This window comes from Anabrus simplex, chromosome 3, assembly GCF_040414725.1.
Source record: "Anabrus simplex isolate iqAnaSimp1 chromosome 3, ASM4041472v1, whole genome shotgun sequence".
Classification (NCBI taxonomy): Eukaryota; Metazoa; Arthropoda; class Insecta; order Orthoptera; family Tettigoniidae; genus Anabrus; species Anabrus simplex.
In genome coordinates, this window is record NC_090267.1 from 103,895,843 (window position 1) to 103,916,226 (window position 20,384).

Sequence of the window (20,384 nt, forward strand, 5' to 3'; positions counted from 1 at the left end):
ACTGTAATACAGAGCTTTCTTTCACACTCTAGCGAAATTTATTTCAAGACAGTGGAGCAGTACAGTAAATCCCAAAAAGTAACTCTGTTTAAATATTTTTAATACAAAGTAACACTTTACGAAACTTATTTTAATTTTTTACAAATACATTAAAAATTACAAAGAAATTATTAAAGCAATGTTATATTTGCAAAGTAAGTTGCGGTAGGCCAACATTTTAAAGCATACTAATAGATACACTACTATAGCCTATAACAGTAGTCTTAATGATAGGCAAAATAATAATAATAATAATAATAATAATAATAATGCAAGACAGAAAAAAATTCAGAAATCTCATAAACATAAATTGCTTATCAACCTAAAAGATGAGCTACAGGATGGATGAAAGAACACACAAAAAAAAAGCAGCACAATTAAAGGATGAAGATTTTGGGAACACGAGAAGAAATGTGCCAAATAAGTTCACATGTGCTCTTTAGTTGGGCATAACGAATAAAAAAAAAAAGTAATGTGGAGCAACGCGTGAAATGTTGTAGTATTCAGTCACGACCTCACATCATTAATTTTAAAATGCAGTATATATAATTATAATTACATAAATAGACCTACATTACACAATACCAATAGCTCACAGAAACACCTTATTTTACAAATGCTTAATCATACATAAATTCGTGTCCTCGTCCCGAGGTGGTGCAACTCTCTTCAGGCACAGCCCTAGTGGAATTAAACTGCGTATACCGATTTAACCACATGACAGCCCTAAAGCCAATCTTGCATTTTTGGTAGTATCGGGAATCAAACCGGGAACCCAAGGACAGTAGCTAATAGTTCTAACCATTACACTTTGGATGTGACTTGATAGAATCTGATGTTCTTTTAACCCATTCGCCTCACATTTAAATACCATAGTAGTTCACTAAGAAATCACATTTAAATACCGCTCCATGGCCGTCGTCATCACACTATTATTTAGAAAATCATACAAAACCAACCAGTAAATATTCCTTTCTGAAAATTTGCATGCATGATACCGAAGTAATAAACTTACCAATGCCGCTATTTTTGTACGTCTGCTGGGTGTGGTACACCTCAAAACATTCTTCTAAGTGAAGAGCTATGCCACACTTTTTGCACTGCCACCAACTTTCGCTTCTTTTACCCTGGCTATAGCACACAACACACCTTGTGACTTTTGATTTCTTCTCTGTAGGGGGAATACGCATGGGAAAGTGGGCCCATGATTTAGCTTGTAATCTGGTTGGGGTAGTGCTCGCTGAAGGGCGACCTCGAACCAAGTACTCCGGTAACTGAACAGTCTCTAGTAGCTGCTGTGCAATGCTAGTTCGGAAGTCGTCTTTCTGCTAGCAGCGATCTTGTGATTCACAGAGAAGGAATTGAAAATGCACATATCTAGGAGGTAAAAGAATATTTTCCTATACCCTTTCACTGTGCGTCGCATGACGGGAAACAGAGCTGTAACCTGATCCTGAAGGTCAACACCACCTATCCCCTTCTGGTATTCAAGTCCACACTTAGGCTTTATCACTTCTTCCCTCAGGGTTTGTCTTCTCTTTCGTCTGAGTTTGCCTGTCCCTGTCATGTCAGCTGATTTGTGTTTAGTGGTGAGAAAGCAAACATCCTTTGTTATCTTTCCACTTCACACACACATAATGTTGGCAGCCCACGTCTCATACTCTCCACATTTTAGTTTTGTCTTATTGATATCGCGAGGTATGTCTTTTCGGTTCTGTCTAACAGTTCCAATTACATTCATCTGCTTGTCGTGTAGCCTTTTGAATAAATCTGGGGAAGAATACCAGTTATCTAAAACCAATGTATGTCCTCGGCCTAACAAGGGTTCACCACTGATCTCTATACATGGATCGCTGATGGCAGCTCTCCGCTGCAGGAGAAAGTACGCCAAGTTGAGCGCGCGGTTCGCCATGTTGGTGTACCCATCCTAGAGCTCTCCTTATGGGGAAGCAATGATAATATAGTCAATTTTAAATCTCAATTAATGGCGCATTGGAATAATTAAAAATATAGAGACATATTCACTCAAAGCATCAGGACATTGGGATCACAGACACTTCATTCCGAGGTCAGTAAATCTCCGGGATAGCAATAAACATGAGTGTATAATAACGGCCGACAAATATTAACTTAAGTGCTGAATACATGCAATTAGCGATCGATAACACAATACGAGTGAAAATCAGTTTCTGGAAACATTGCTGTAAATTGTATACATGTATGCCATGAAATTATGCATTCTTAAAATGAAAAAAAAATGAAATGGCGTATGGCTTTTAGTGCCGGGAGTGTCCGAGGACAAGTTCGGCTCGCCAGATGCAGGTCTTTTGATTTGACACCCGTAGGTGACCTGCACGTCGTGATGAGGATGAAATGATAATGAAGACGACACATAAACCCAGTCCCCGTGCCAGGGAAATTAACCAACTAAGGTTAAAATTCCCGACCCTGCCGGGAATCGAACCCGGGACCCCTGTGGCCAAAGGCCAGCACGCTAACCATTTAGCCATGAAGCCGAACATTCTTAAAATGATGTACCTATAAACGTAGCTCACCATACAGGCCTAGATTCGACATATCGTAATCGGTGCTTGATAATGAATTTCTGTTTCCATGAAATAATGAGCAGTATATCAGATTAAAAAAAATATCATTGAAGCAAATGTACACATTTATAAAACCAGCAAATATTAAAAACTTGTCAACATATCACATTACCTACAGCTTAATTTACTATTACAGACCTCTTTAATTAAATTCAGCTAGCAAAGCAATATTGATAGTCGTCATCAGAAATATGTAACACCAGTTTAAATAGTCCCAAATACCACGAATAGTATAATGGGATAGCCTAAAACACCCACCACACTTTCCCTTCTTTCACCACTCCAGTGTCTGAAACCCATAATTATTACTGATGTAAATAAGGTCTAGAATTCCTCCAGACTTCATTTTCTAAGATTGTTATAAGGTCACGTCAATCATTTCATCAAACCCGTCAGTTTAATTATGACAAATAAATAAAAATATAAGTAAACCTTTACTTGCAGTTAATGTTCAGTAAACTTGAAAACAGCTGGCTGTACATCACTTCTAAGGCGTACGGTTTGTCCATTTCTATCAAAACAGTCTTCCTCTAACATAAGTCATCCGAGCAGAGAACAGCTGTTTTAGAAGGCTCCCAATTCTCCCGCCTGATAATCGTAATCGATGATCTTAGATGTTCGGGCCTCGAGAAAGGAAATCTACAAAAATGAATTGCCATTTTGCTCCCAGAATAGGCGAAATAAGATAAAATAAGCCTAAAACTCAAAACACTACCCTAGGAAGATTCTTATGTACAGTATAAAACTCCCCGATGAAATTATTTCTCCTTCTGCTGATCGGTTCTGTTTGTACATCCATAAGCTGAACACTGCGGTATGTTAATACCCCGTAGAATGTTTCTTCATTCATATTTCAAATACACACATACATATTTAAATTGAATCTTGTAATTCACAAGCATACTACAAGGCAACGAACCTAAATTCATAAAATACGCTACTATTTACTTCGCAATAACACAGCACAGAACACATGTGGAACTATAATCAAGAAGCCTGGCGTCACTGAACTAAGCATAAACAAAAGAAGCGCGCTCGTCGTGGTCTATTGCACCGTGCGCTCGCTGCCATCTTACTGCGCCAATCATCTTCTAATCGGCTTACTGCTACCCAAGCTACCAGCCGTCCATGAGAACAACGTTTGTACTTGCTGGCAGACTTGGATCCGTTACCTACATAAGTTTTGAAAGACAGACAGTAGCCAGAACTTGATTCACAAATTTTGTAAATTTTTATTCCAAACCTAGAACGTTTAGACCTGTTACACTGGACATATGAAAGGCGGCCTCTGAATTCCATTAGCTTTAATCTTGAGCAATGTCTTGTGAAGGTAAATATAATTCTGAAAATTTGGAGCAGAAATGTTGTATTATAGGCCTAATCTTTCTTAGTTTGTCACTACTATCGACTTGTTCGTCAACAAAATGTAAAAATCGTGAAATTATAATAAATCTTCCCCTGCTCATAGTTTCACGAAAAATAGGAGTGTTTATACACCTGTTTTTACTCCAGTATAACTGTATTCTTGACTTTCGCACTTGTGACATTAGTATGTATGTATGTATGTATGTATGTATGTATGTATGTATGTATGTATGTATGTATGTTGGGTATTCAGCCTGAAGGCTGGTTTGATCCTCTGTAGCTCTGCCAACAGCTGTCATAAATAGCCTAGGCATCACTGAAGAGGCGTACTAGGGAAATGAGTGAGGTAGTTTCCCGTTGCTTTCCTCACCGAGCCAGCAGTTGCTATTACATATCAGTCTGCCAAGCCCACTGAAATGCATGCACCAACCGACCCTATGAGCGATACTTTCACACCATTCATAACAGGGACTGGCTGCATAAGGAATGGTATTACTAGCATCACACATACCTCAGTCACTTTCACATTGTCAAAGCCAAGGATGAGACTGAGACAGGTCAATGAAAGTAACAAATTTGATATAGCCCATACCAGAAGACATAGTGCACTGTAAACACTACATCTCGCCAGCAAAGGCATTGACATTAGTATAGCTAACGCAAAATATGCCCTAATTTCGTCGGGTGTAGTCTCAAACCATTTGTCATCATCTTTAAACTTTTTTCTGGCAGGATTGCTCAACTGTTTTGCTGCATATGAATTTGTCTCTACAGATATTTTGTCAAACAAAAGGTCCATGTATTCACAAAAAACTGAGAGTTCAGATAGTGGCTGCGTATCAAACTTTTTCAATAAGTTTTCACTAACCCCACTGTATTCACTAAACTTATGTACAACAGGTTTGTCACTTTTTGTCCAGTTCCAGTCAGTCAAGTTAGTCTGTGCCGAGGTACGAGCTCGTTTTGAAAGACTCGGCACACCGTCGTTATTTGCATCACTTTCCGTGTCATCAGCACTATTATACACATTGCTAGTACTCAAACTGAGGACTTCAGGGTCTATTTCGTCGTCACAAACATCACTGCCTTCAATATCACTCTCTAAAACACTATTAGCTTCCGTATTCCTTCTTCATCAACACCAGCACATCTGCTTGACGCCATGTTGGCAACTGACAAGAGCGAATTTATATGGAAAAAGATTCTCTTATCTCATGTTCCAGAAGTGCGTGAGAACCCGGTGAAAGGGGAAAAAACCGAAGCCACATGTGTAAACTTCAGCTCAGAATGCATACAAGTGGTGTCTGTGGGTTAGTGACTGAACTACATAGATTGATGAACAGCTGTGTATCACCGCGAGCAGTGCTAGTCATTTGATTCATATGCCACGAATAACTATGACCAGCTAGGGTCGTCAAATGATGCGATTGGGTTGAGAATAAAATGTCATTCTTTGTTTAATAGTGTGTGTTTTTATTCCTTGTTCAGTACTCTGGTTTTTACAAGCATGTTCTAGTGTAATATTTATATTTAAATTGTGTATTTGACAGACTGAAGCTTTTTAAGTCACATTTAACTGAGTAGACAATGGGAAGTGTGGCTTCCTTCTCAACAAAACATTCACAGGGTTAATTAGTTCTGAATGAACTGCATAAATAACAACTGAAATATGCTTACATTTCTCACGGAGAATATTCACGGGAAAAAGTAATTGCCACTCTAGCAGCATTTACCTTCTCTAACATGATATAGTGTTAGAAATAGGCTAAAAACTATTCTTTCTGAAGACAGCATTGTTGAATGTGTGTGTGAACATTATTCTGAGTATCACCACTACTGATACATAAATCACTATGTTGCCTCTATCGTAAAATGGTAGGGTAGCTAGTGAACTGAGGCTTCTCTTATCACATTACCAATTATTACTCTCTTGCTATTTCCTGCAAACTTTTTTTTCTTGTAAATATGACCACTTTCTGCAAGATTAAAGAATTAGGCTGATAGCTGCCATATAAAACACTCTGAAGTCCCACTGTTATTATTTAGTCGGACATTTCAGCATGTGGTGAGACTACAGCAGATTGAGCAGCGACACACGATAGCTTACAATGTTCGCCACACGCAACGCAGTTGTGCATTTCTCCTATTAACGTACAGAGCCTATAACTTGCATTTCACAGAGTGGGAATTGCAGAGTGCACTCGCACGGTGCAGGGACATTGTTCTGGACCGGACAAAATCCACAATTAAATGCCTAAACATGAGCGACTGATGCCTCGTGAGTATCCTCACCTTACTCAACACAATTGGAGTGATGGTGTGTTTTCATCTTAGTGCCTTCCAAATTATTTCTGTAAACTATTTGAGAGGATGGTGAACCAACTGGTGGGAGAGAAGTCTCCTCAACTACCAGTGTGGGTTTTGTTCTCATCGGTCTGCCCCCGATCATCTGGTTAAGACTGGAGAGGGCCATTTAAAAGGCCTTTCTCCGGAAGGAGTACCTAGTCGTTGTGTTCTTTGACTTGGAAAAGGCTTGCTACACTACCTATCGGTGTGGAATAATCTCCGCCCTACACCATTGGGATTCCGGATAAAATCTTCGTATGTTTATTGAGAAATTCATGTCCCACCAGGTCTTTAAAGTCTTTGTATGGAATTCATATTCTCAGTACTATGTACAAGAAAATGTATCACAGGGATCTGTAGGGAGCGTCACACTGTTTGTAATCGCCATCAACGGCATAAGTGCTGCTGCTGGGTCTGCAGTCATTCCATCACTGTATGTAGATGAATAAGCTCTACATTTCAACTCTGGAAGGATGGCGGTTGCTGAGAAACGACCACAGCAAGCTATTAAGAGCCGACAGGTGGACCCGCCAACATGATTTTTTATTTTCAACAGCAAAAACTTCATTTGTACACTTCTGTTGACGTCAGGTTGTGCAGCCTGAACCAGAGCTCCACTTGCAAAAAGAGTGTTTTACCAGTGGTACACACCTGTAGGTTCCTGGGTCTCCATTTTGATAAGACTAATGTGGCAGCCCCACATCCATTAGTTGAAAGTTGATTGCATGAAGAGACTTAATATAGTCAAGTTTCTCAGCAGCACTTCATGGGGGGCTGACTGTGCAGAGCTGCTACATTTTTACACAGCTATGATCCTTTCTCAGATTCACTATGGTAGTGCACCTTATGGTTCAGCAAGATCAGCGCTGAACATTTTGGATAGTATTCACCATACTGGAGTTAGGCTGGCAACCGGAGCTTCCACACTAGCCCCATTCCCAGCCTACTTGCTGAATCAGGAACTCCAAGTTTATGAATAAGGTGGTAGCAGATACCTCTCACATATGCTGCCAAAATTTGTGAAATGCTGCAACATCCAACCTATCAATGCATCCTTAGTACCCAGTACCACTAGAGGTACTAAAACTGGACGAATGTCACACGGCCAGTTGGGATTCGAAATGATAGCTTGTGTCATGAGTTACATGCAGCTAATGGTGGTTGTCTTGAGCTTACTACCAAGGTACCTCTCTGGCTAGCTCCATGGCTAGATCGACTCCATGAATACAAGATTAACACAGATATCTTTGTTCATGCGAGCTATTTCCAGGACTCGTTCACCAGTATCTGTCCTTGTGATATGTCTTCATGGATGATGCCAAAATAAAAAATGTGGGATGCTCTTTTGTCTCTGATAATATTAGTACAAAGTTCTCACTTCCTAGTGTCCATAGTGTGCATACTGTGGAGCTTTTCACCATTTCATAAGCTCAACCATTTGCTTTGGCTAATGAAAGTCAACTTTCTTGCATTACAGACTCGTTAAGTTTTCTGCAATCTATTAACACCCATTTTCCTCAACATCCACTGGTACAGCAGATTCATGACGTAGCCAGATCATGTGATGCTGGCACCAGAATCAATTTCGCGTGGTTCCCAATCCACATTGGGACTTCAAGAAATTAATTTGTGGATGAAGCAGCAAAAGAAGTTATATTTTTACCACCTAGACCTGTGAATGTACCGGCTGGGTATATTTGTTCTCATCTACATCAAACCATCGTGGCGTCCTGGAAATTAAAATTGTTGGCTATCCAAACTCCCAATAAGCTCAGACCAGTTAAGAAGACAACTATCGTGTGGTCATCTTCGTGGCCTTCATTGAGAGGGGCTGTAGTTTTGTGTAGGCTGAGATAGGTCATGGAAGATCTACGCACTCTTACTTCTTGAAAAGTGAAGAACCCCCCCCAGCGAGTTCTTGTGGTGCCGACTTGCCCATATCCTCAGAGTGCTCTGATCTCTCTGGCCTGACGGAATCTCGGTGTACAGGAGACACTCGAGCTTATACTAGCCGATAACTCTAATACTGCTCACATTGTCATTTGGTTTCTGTGAGTGGATTAACGAAGGGCGTATAAATTTCCTGAGTTCTGTTACTCGGGGAACTTGTGTTTCCTTTTGATATGTTTGTGATCCTTTCGGCTTAATGAAGTCATTTTTGTTTTCTTTTTTTAATTCATTTTGAAAATCCTCCATTGAATAAATACATTTTATTTTTGTCTAATTTGTTCAGAGGATGATCTTGCTGTACTTCCTCTTAAAACAAAAATTACCACCACCTTTTTACACAAACAACTAGTGAGACACATTGCCTTGAACGTCTGGGAGAAAGTTTAGAAGATTTTACTGGTGATGGACTGCCAGTCACCTCTCTATACAACCTTGAGTTGCAAAGTGCTTAAATAAACTTCCAAATCATTGATCATTTATAACTTGATCTGAAAACTGAGGCACAGAAAATTCACTTGTAGCCTTATAAGTTGATTTATCTTCATGTCTTGTCATTAGAAAAGACTTGGGTATCTACATATTGAAATTATTTTTAGCTAACAGTATTTGTTTCAGGTATAGTGAGTTACCTTGTTCATCTGTTGCTTCAGCTTTGTATGAACTAGAACCTGACTTTCCACTGCATCCTTCAATTGTATTTGCACGACTACTGTTGATAACAAGAGAATTGCTACCACTTTTACATTTTCTTTTCATACCAAAGTCAGATTTCATCATCCAGTGTTACTGTAGTGATTTAAGATTTTAGTATGCTTTGCATTACTTGATATGTAGCCTACATACTCATGTTCATTAGAGATTAAATAAAATTAATGCAATTTGCTGACCAAACAGGTAACTTCTGCATTTAGCTTCAATGGTTTGTTTAGTTTGAGACAACCTGCTGAAGTTTGGAATGCATAATGACTGTCAGTCTAACAATTTTACCAATTTTGAATATTAAATAAGAATTTTTGGTGTGAGCAGTTATGTCAGAGTATTGCAGCATTTCAGTTTTACAGTAAATGTTGGGTAAAAATAACATGTTTGTTACTAATAAATTATTAGATCATGTAATGATTCAAATGGTATTAACAGGTTGTGTGCTGTGTTTGGAGGACTGTATCATCTGAAGCGTGCAGCAGAAGCTGTGGTTGTAGGTGCTGGTGGTGAATGTACTGGTATCGTCTCTGGACAGCAGCGTTTGGATACCACACATCTAGTAATGGGTGTAGGCTATGCCCCACCAGAGTTCCTCAAGACTGCACCTTCAGGAGGACTATCTAGGGGGATCTTCGTTACAGATCGGTAATAATAATAATTCTATAATGGCAATTCTTCTTATCAAGGGTTATGAATTTCATGTTGTTGGTCCGTATTCTTAGGATACTGTAGGAAATGAATATAACCAAAGGAAATTTGTTTTATTAGTCATGAGTACTTAAATTAGAGATACCTGGCTAGTAGTGTGTAGCATACCATTTCACTTTGAAGAAGACTGTGATATGGCATTGCATGGACTTTCAAGACACTGGAAGTGTTCGGGAGCAATACTGATCCATGATCGCTGCACGGCCCCTGATAATCCATGAAGATTTGTTAGAGCAGGGTTCAGGGCACTTGCATCCCTCTCGACAGCATCCCAGATGGGATGAGATTAGGGTTCCTTGGGGGCCAGGCAAACATCTTCACGTCCGTAGAGTGCTTCTGGAACCAGTAGACTACAAGTAGGAAGCAATGGGCCGGAACATTGTCGTTCTGTAGGTATAGGTCGCCTGCAAGTTGCTGGAAGTGAACATGGTCTGCCAGCAAGTTCATGTGACGCTTGCCAATGAGAGACTCCGTCAGATTTACTAGGGTCCAGGTTCCATTTCAACCCAAGTGAACAGTCGCCATATGAGAATAGTCATCAGCAGTCTGAACTGTGGCCTGTTGACAAGAGGAATCCACTGCCTCGTGTGGTCGATAATGTACTTGTACCTGGTCTGGTACCTCGACTCTTCAGTCCAGGTGACCTTGCTCTAGGTTTTGAGCGCCCGACGGTGGTGTTTCTTTGCCTATGTCAGTCGTCGTGCCTTGCGACGAGTGTTGACCAAGGTACCCTCTTGGGGTGCTTGTTTCTGTACCCCATGGAAAGTAGATGGTTCTGGATGGTATGGCTGCTCACACATTGTAGTCATCAAGCATTGAATTGAAGAGTGATCTGCTGCACTGTGGTCATCCTATCTGCTCTTACGATCCAAACTCACCGAAGGCAACCCCTGTCATACATCTCAATGGTTTACCTCGGCAAATCGTTGTACTCACAGTATGCTCTTGATATGGTAGCCTTTGCAAAGCCCAGTGCCTGCACAACTCCAGAGATGGATTGGTCCATACGTGCGGCGCTGACAATCTGGCCGTGATCAAAACCACAGAGGTCTCGTGTTTTACCAATCTTGTAGTCATCTGTTAATCATACAGCCCTTACAAGGTGTGATGTCCTCTCTGTTACGTGCCACACCCTCCAATTGTAGAAGACAGGTGCTCCATTGTTTTACGGGTAGGAAATTGCAGGTAAGGGCTCTATTCAGGAGCAGAATTCAGGACAGGTGTCAAAGAGAAATTGCTTAGTCACTGCAGATAGGACAGAAAAAGAAATATGAAACATGGTTGTGGGAGGGAGGAAGAAGTAGCTTTTGCAGATGTCAGGAAAGATAGAGGAGACCAGGAGGGCAGGGGATCAAATGAGGTTAGTCTGGTCATGGGGGATTCCATTGTTAGACATGTGGGGAAAGTGTGCAGAGGAAAGGGAACCAGGGTAGAGTGTTATCCAGGAATAGGCATATGTTGAGGAAATTAGAAAAGGGGGGGGAAAGAGAGGGTGAAAGTTTTTTTACATTGGTCCCAACAATGTAAGGCAAGCAGATATACCGTATTTGCTCGTGTATTAGACCCCCCTCACGTATTAGATACCCCCCCCGGCTTTTCGAGACAAAGAAAATGAAGAAAAAATCTTGCATATAAGATCCCCCCAATGTAATTAGTCAGAGAAGAAAAATGATTCCGCTTTGCACAATGAAAACTTGCATCAAAGTTATGCGGCACATCTGTTAAGAAATGTCCGCCTCCGTAGCGTAGGCCTACTTGAGCTCTGACATCACAAAAATAGGTAAATAGTTGTGTGTCCGACCCGCATATTGCAAGCACGCATCAGTCGTGCTGTGTGTCTATGTTTTGTCGTTAAGAATTTCCACCAGCCAGCGTAATGGTTAACACAATTCACTGCTGTTCACGGGGGGCCTGAGTTTGATTCCCGGTGCTGTACTGCCAGAGATTTAAAAATGGCAGGAAGGTTGATATGCAGTAAAAATGGCACAAGCAGCTCCCCTAAAAAGAGCTGCACCAACTCGGAATGAGAAACTAGTTTACATTAGTTAATATTCACGGTTGTTGCTATTAATATATCAGGCGAGATCATTAACAAAGTGATCGTTTAATATCTCTTAACTCGGGCCAGTGTAGGCAATTTTTAGAGGAAAGTAGGTTCGAAACATGAAAAAAATCCAGTCATAACGATTGTTCTACTTACCAATGTACCTAATAAATGAATAAATAATGTTATTGATTTTATATCCCCACTAACTACTTTTACGATTTAGAGACGCCAAACAAAACATACTATGGTTAATTAAACAAGTGGAGACAATGAACGTAGGAAATTAATCATTATGATAATAAAACACATTACCGCTACACCTGTAGATATCCATAAATGCTCCAAACTTTTCTGTTATTTATTTTTATTCTTTCCTTCATGGAACTTCTGGTACTATCCGGGCACTTGATAGCATACTTAATGTAAATAATGCGGTCTCTTATCTCAGTTACAGCTGTTTAGGTTGATCCTGATGTTACAAAATGTAGAGAACAAGCATGAAATATACTTAAAAGTAAAGGTCTTTCAACAGCTGCATTTATCCAAAGAACGCTTCCAGTCACTATGTATTACTGTACATTTGGAAGTACAATTCATAACATGCGCTAGTTTTCAGCTGGTGGGTTGGCACGCTTTATGGCACGACTTTATTTGCAAAGGGTGACTTCTGCTACACATGTACCAACTGGGAATAAGAAACAATCTCCAGAAACCATTATTTTGTGAATAGATTCTCACTGCTTGGACTCTGTAGTGGGGAACGAAACTATTTTTAAGTTTCAAAAAAGATAGGAATTCGAATGCTCTTGATTGAAGTAAAAATGACTTCATTATAAATGAAGAGACATCAGTAGCAGGGAAATTGGCGGCACGATGACTACAATTCAAATGAAAGCAGTGATCACGTTTACTGTCTGGTAGGCCTGCAGCTCATCTGACAGAGTTCACTAGCCATTAAATTGTTTTCTATTAATAGTGCATAATACAATACCGTTATCCCTTTTCTCTGTTGGGTCAAATATGGAGTGAGACGAATCTTCGTAGAAAGTTTTTATGACAGTATACCCCTCCTGACGTCAACCTAGTCAGAGGAGTTGAAACGAATGAAGTGATACAAGAGTAATTAAAACTAACTATATTTATTTCATATGTAAGCCTGAAAGTTGTGTGTTCACCATACATACATACATACATACATACATACATACATACATACATACATTCATTATCATTATAGGCTGTTATGCCTTTCAGCATTCAGTCTGCAAGCCTCTGTGAATTTACTAAATGTCACCACAATCCTCTATTTGCAACTAGTGCTGTGGCCTCATTTAGTTCTATACCTCTTATCTTTAAACTGAGAAACTGAGTCTAACCATCGTCACCTTGTTCTACCTCTACTTCTCTTACCCTCCATAAGAGTCCATTCTCCTAGATAACCTATCCTCCTCCATTCACCTCACATGGCCCCACCACCGAAGCCGGTTTATGCGTACAGCTTCATCCATCAAGTTCATTCCTAAATTAGCCTTTATCTCCTCATTCCGTGTACCATCCTTCCATTGTTCCCACCTGTTTGTACCAGCAATCATTTTTGTTACCTTTATGTCTGTTACTTCTAACTTATGAATAAGATATCCTGAGTCCTGGAAGAACACACAACCTAAATACTTTGCAATTATCGACCTGTTCTAGCTTTGTATCACCAATCTGACATTAATTCTGTTGAATTTTTTACCTACTGACATCAATTTAGTCTTCGAAAGGCTAATTTTCATACCATACTCATTGCACCTATTTTCAAGTCCTGAGATATTAGACTGCAGGCTTTCAGCACAATGTGCCATTAAGACCAAGTCGTCAGCATAGGCCAGACTGCTTACTACATTTCCACCTAACTGAATCTCTCCCTGCCATTTTATACCTTTCAGCAGATGATCTACGTAAACTACGAACAGCAAACCCCTGTAAGTACCCCGAACCAAGAACTCATTCCAACATCAATTCTCACCAAAGCCCAATTGTCAACATAAATGCCTTTGATTTTAATTATCTACCCTTGATCTCATAGTCCCCCAGTTTGGGGAACTCTTTTCCCTCGGTACCCTGTCATATGCTTTCTCTAGATCTACAAAACATGAACACAACTGTCTATTCCTCTCGTAGCATTTTTCAGTTACCTAGCGCATACTGAGAATGTGATCCTGACAACCACACTGGTTTTCATCGAACTTCCTCTCAACAACTCATCGCACCCTCCCTTCCAAGATGCCGGTGAATACTTTCTGGTATACTAATCAATGAGATACCTGGATAGTTGTTACAATCCTTCCTGTTCCCTTGCTTATAGATAGGTGCAATTACTGCTTTTGTCCAATCTGAAGGTACCTTACCAACACTCCATGCTAATCTTACTACTCTGTGAAGCCATTTCATCCCTGCCTTCCCACTATACTTCACCATTTCAGGTCTGATTTCATCTATCCCTGCTGCTTTATGACAATGGAGTTTATTTACCATTCTTTCCACTTCCTCAAGTGTAATTTCACAATCATTTTCCTCCTCTCCAGAAGCTTGGCTGTTCACAACACCAGCAGGAAAATTTCCTTATACGTTGAAATGATGTTCAAAATATTCCCTCCACCTTGCCAGTGATTCCCTGGGAACTATTATGAGTTCACCTGAATTATTCAAAACACTCATTTATTTTTCCCTCCCTTCCTAAGATTCTTTATTACTGTCCAGACGGTTTCCCTGCTGCTTGACGTAGCCTTTCCAGGTTATTACCAAAATCTTCCCACGATTTCTTTTTGGATTCAACAACTATTTGTTTCGCTAATGTTTCTTTCATCTACGTACAAATACCTGTCTGCCTGTGTCCTTGTTCTGAGCCATTTCTGATAAGCCTTCTTTTTACGTTTGAGTTGCTCTCACATCATTATTCCACCAAGATGTTCACCTTTTCCCATCTTTACACGCAGTTGTTCCTAGGTATTCCCTTGCTGTTTCTACTACAGCATCCTTGTATGCCACCCATTCTCTTTCTATATCCTGAACCTGTTTACTGTTCGAAACTTCTCACTAATCGTATCCATGGTACTTCTAATTTCCTCTTCGTGGAGATTTTCTACCCTTATACCTTTGCAGACAGATTTCACTTTCTCTACCCTAGGCTTAGAGATACGTAGTTCATTACAAATCAGATAGTGGTCTGTATCATCGAAAAATCCCCGGAAAACTCGTACGTTCCTAACAGATTTCCTGATTTCGAAGTCTGTTTAGATATATTCTATTATGAGTCTGGTACCCCTAGCCTCCCATGTGTAGCGGTGAATAGCCGTATGCTTGAAGAATGTATTCGTAACTGCTAAACCCATACTAGCACAGAAGTCCAGCAAACGCTTCCCATTCCCATTAGCTTTCATATCTTCCCCACATTTACCAATCACCCTTTCGTATCCTTCAGTTCTATTTCCAACTCTAGCATTGAAATCGCCCATTAGCACTATTCTATCCTTGCATTTGACCCTGACCATGATGTCACTCAATGCTTCATAAAACTTGTCAACTTCATCCTCATCTGCACCCTCACATGTTGAATACACTGAGGCAATTCTCATCCTAATTCCTCCAACTGACAAATCTACCCACATCATTCACTCATTTACGTGCCTAACAGAAACTATGTTGTGTGCAATGGTATTCCTGATAAACAGCCCTACCCCATACTCTGCCCTTCCCTTTTTAACATCCATCAAGTTCACTTTATAATCTCATATCTCTTCCTCGTTGTCCCCTCTAACCCGAATATCACTTACTCCTAGCACATCCAGATGCATCCTCTCAGCTGACTCAGTCAGTTCTGTTTTCTTTCTTCCATAAGCCCCATTAATATTGATAGCTCCCCATCGAATTCCATTTTGTTCATCAAGTTGTTTCCAATGAGTCCCTCGCCTGTCAAATGGGAGTGGGACTCCGTTACTCCCATAGTTCCAAGGGTTGCTTAAAATGTTCTGAGCTCGGTAAAATCATGAAGCAGGATGCTACCCTACTTACACATAGTCCAAGTGAGGATCTCTCCTCTAACGGGTTAGGGACCACCGGTAGATTTATAGTTTTTTTTTTTTTAATTTCGAAATACTGCCTTCCAATGAAAATAGCCAGCAAAACTCAAAATACATTCATAAGTTTGTTAAAGAATAATGTAGAATGTTTAAATGTACAATTTATAGCTCTTTGTAGTCTAGAAGTGTGTTTACTGCACAAAATTTGAGGTTATAACATATTGGACCTGCCCTACTCTTTTAGGCTGTACAAGTGGGGGGGTGGGGCGGGGGAGGGGGTCTAATACGCAAGTAAATGCGATAACTACCAACATAGTTGGGGGTGTGTGGGATCTGGTTAACGCAGCACAGGTGAAGTTTTAAGGAAGCAGAGATTATCAGTGAAATACTGTGTAGGTGGGATACTGTCTGGACAGTGAGAATATGGAGTAAGTATGTGAGAAACTGAGAGCGAGATTTCTAGATCCTAATGGTTAGATAGGAGATAGGAATCTGTGCCCAAATGGCCTTCCATTGAACTGCATATAGAGGCACATTTAGGGAAACAGGGTGGACTAGGAAACAGTAAGTGATAAAGGTACAGGGATCTGGAAGTCAAGTAGGAATGTCAAGAAAATGTAGTGTTGAACTGTACAAATATTGTAAAGAAAGGAATAGAATTAAGTAATTTAATAGATATATACTTGCCAGGTATTCTAATAGAAGTTGAAACATGGCTGAGAAATTACATAATGGATGCAGAAATATTCTCATTGAACTAGATTGTTTATCGTACAGATAGGATAGAAATGACAGGAGTGGTAGTATTCATTCTAGTGAAATAATTTGTAAGCTACGAAGAAGTTAATAACAAACATGAAATTCTAGATGTAAGACTTATCTCTAAAGATAATGGGCAGCTTGATGTTTCTGGAGTGTGCAGACGCTGATTTGGAATTATTTTATAAGATAATCAGCTTTGTGGGAAACAATATGGAGAGGACCGTGATTGTAGCGAGTGATCTCAATTTACCAAGTGTCAATTGGGAAGGTTAATAGAACAAAGATAAACATGACCAACAAATGGCAAATTTGTTAACTGGAATGGATAGCTGAATCAGGAAGTGATTACTAGAGAAAATGTCTTGTATGCTCCAAATGTTCTATACGATAAACATTGCTGCCGATGTATAATGCCGATGGACATGAGAATCTGCAGCCAGTAACTGAATGAATTGACTGTTCTGTAGGGTCACATCGCTTTCAGCTTGAATTCAGGAAGTAGTGGGTGTTTGAATCCCGCTGTTGGCAGTCCTGAAGATAGTTTAGTGTGGTTTTCACATCAGATAAATGCTGCTTCTGTACATTAAGGCCACGGTTGCTTCCTTCCCAGTCTTATGCCCTTTCCTATTCCATCGTCACCATAAGTTCTGTCTGTGTTGGTGCAACATAAAACAAATAGGAAAAAATCCTGAAGTGCACAAGATTCTTTGAATTTAGAATGCAGAGACCATGAAAAGTGATGATGGTAGTAGTGCCTTGATGTTAGAAATTGTTTGACATGGTACTGTAAAATTACGTAAATGTTGGTGGGGGACTATAGAGCTGTTTATCCTGGAAACACAAATAGCTGGTAAAATTTTAATGTTTGTATTTGGTTTTACTCTTCTTATTGAATTTATAAGCAGACAGTATGGTTGTTTTCCTAGTGAAGTGAGTTTATATTTAGTCCGTTATTTTTAAAAAGTCATGTACGCTGTGAGGCAGAGGGGGCAGTAATGCAGAGTATTAACTGCAGTGCAGTTTATCACTTCCATATATATGTATTGAAAAAATTTGCTGAAACTACCGAACAATATTTTTGAATGATTGTTTGCATGTATGTTCCTGCGATGGAACTTTGTAAGAGGGCTACTTTTTAATTAAGTACCATTTGACATGGTATTTGCTGAGACTAGTCCTATGCAGTTGTACTTTTGCATATGCACTCTGACTCCCAGCATTCTTTGTCCACAATGTGATGTTTATTTTGGATCACATATGCAGTGTGCACACTTCAGAAATGTTTAAGATGATCGAGCAGCCTTCTGCTTGTGAAATCGGATCAGTTAAGATTCTTTACAGCAAGAAATGTTGCAACAGCGGAGATTAATAACCAGGTCTGTGGAAGTTTATGGCCACAACTGTACGAGTGAGGGTAAAGGCTTGTAAGTGGGTGAGGTTATTCAAGGAATGTTGGCAGGTGTGCATTATGAACCGCATTCTGGTCAGCCATCTAAATATTGACAATACTGTGCATGCAGTAGACACCAAAATCAGCAGAAACCAACAGTTCATAATTTCCACACCAGTATTGTATTTTACACAAGTATCAAAGTCTGTTCTCTATGCATTTGTTAGAAACGTTGGACTTCAGGAATCTGTGCAACCGAATTCCAAGGATGCTGACAGAGGAACACAAAATGAAAAGATGTGCCAGTGCTTTGTAATTTTTTTCCGTATACCATGACGAAGGCAATGAATTTTTGGACTGTATCATGGGAGAAGGGACCTGAAACAGACGAGCGATTAATGGAGTGGTGATACGAGTCATCTAACAAGTGAGGTTCAGTTATTCATTCTCAATCCACTAGATAATGGCAATGGTGGTGTGGGACAGGCACATTGTTTTGCTAGTAGACAACGTGCTGTGGGGAGTGATAATCAGCACGACTTCATACCGTCTTGCATAGAAAACAACTTAAATCCAGATTAAACACTATGGTTTGCTGTCTGCCAAATACTCCTTCATGGCAATGCAAGGCCCTGTTCTGCTGTTCAAACACAAGCACATTTCCAGCCTTTTGGCTGGCAGCAATTCGACCCCTCCTCCCGTACAGATCCAACCTTGCACCTGCTGACTACCATCTCTTTCTGCATATGAAGCATTTTTCCATTGACAAAGTGAAAACTATAATTCAAAAATAGTTTTCCTCACTGATGGCAGACTTCTATGACAAGGGTCTACAAATACTTCTCATGCTACGACAAGACATTTGAATAAGCATGAAAATGTGGAAAAGTAACTGGAGGTGTGTTCAGTGGAATAAAAAGGGAATTAACTTAACCAATAAGGTACAGTGGTTCTTTTATTGACAAGTGGTCCTGAATTTAAAAATGGCCTTTGTTTCATCGTGATTCCTCACTAGCACACTAAGCTAGGAATGTAGTAAATTGCAAAAGAGGAGCTGATGTGAAATCTGGTAGTAATTGACTTGTCCTTCAGTTTTACTGAAATGTTTGATGGTATTTCTCTCTAAATTACAGTATTTCCATTCTAGAATTTCCAGTGTTCTCTGATATTGATTTCCTCTGGTGTACAATCTTCTTGATTTCACATTATTTCAGACTTAAAATATGTAAAATGGGTTGTTCCATTGCATGAAGTATATGAGGAGATGATGTGCAAATCGAACATTTAGCTTTTGGTTTTGTTTTCCTCGCCTGTTCCTCTTTATTGGTCCCTGGCTTGTCCTTGATATATGGTTACATTCAAGTTGTTCTCCCTAGGTCCATTCTACCATCAGATAAAGAATCTCTCACACTTCTGCAATTTCCTCCTCTGGATGGAGCAAAGGAACCTGTCACGATTATTGAAGTGGGTCCCTCGACTAATGCCTGCCCATCTGGACTGTGTAAGTAACATGCATAGTTCTGATACAAGCAGCAGCCTTCTTTCATTTCTTAGCAGTAATTTTTAATTTTAAAAAGGTAGAAATATTGCACTTTACATACAGATGTATGCTTGGAATTTATTTTGATTTAACCACACTTTCTGTATTCTTTGCTGAAACAGAGACATGTCAATCTCTTCCCTACATTGAGGGCTCGCCAAAAGACCAAGCTGTTGTAAATAGAAATGTCCAACATGCAAAGGAACAATTGAAGTTTGCCGCCAAACAACGCTGTATGGCACATTTTCCATTTTTTTTACAGTAAAGGCAAAAAAATATAAAATAATAAAAATAATTTAGTCCTATCAAGGAAACAGGCACATTACATCATCACAATATATATTAACTCTTAATCAGCTGTCTATAATCGAACGTTTCAACCTCGAAAAGCGAATATGTCGAACAATGAAGTATGTTATGTAACATTGCTGTATGTTATTTATTGATGAACTTACTAATAAGGCATGGATTTCCAATCTTATAAACATAAAAAAAAAACAAAGAAAAGCCTCAAAAAATAACATAGATATGGCACTTGAGAGTTACGTAGCATGTGTGTCATTACCTGTGGTAGCACACACTTCTTAATTGAAAAAAAAATGTTAAAAGCATATCACTTCAAAACTAATATAACAGTTTTAACATATTTCGAGGAGTTCACATTTTTTCTTCCAATGTCACAAATTTGTAAGTCGGTTGACAGGTAAGGGCCAGTTCATATTACATGTGCAGAGCAGTGCTGAGCAGCCATGATCCAGTCTTTGTCAAGATCGACCCTGTGTATATCAAATGGAAGTGTTTTCGCTAGACGTTCCGTGCCATGGAAATCAAGGTCTGTTCAGCCCCTGAATATTAACATTTTGCC

At 39.6% G+C, this 20,384-nt stretch overlaps 1 protein-coding gene across 1 annotated transcript in view; it reads left to right on the forward strand.

Annotated features, from left to right (window-relative positions):
• Positions 1-20,384, forward strand: part of Rep (Rab escort protein) — a 215,469-nt gene that overhangs the window by 117,949 nt on the left and 77,136 nt on the right. Inside the window, exons 7-8 of the mRNA XM_067142664.2 lie at positions 9,444-9,653; positions 19,356-19,480. Of these exons, the coding sequence (XP_066998765.2) occupies positions 9,444-9,653; positions 19,356-19,480 (335 nt within the window). The remainder of the gene's footprint in view (positions 1-9,443; positions 9,654-19,355; positions 19,481-20,384) is intronic.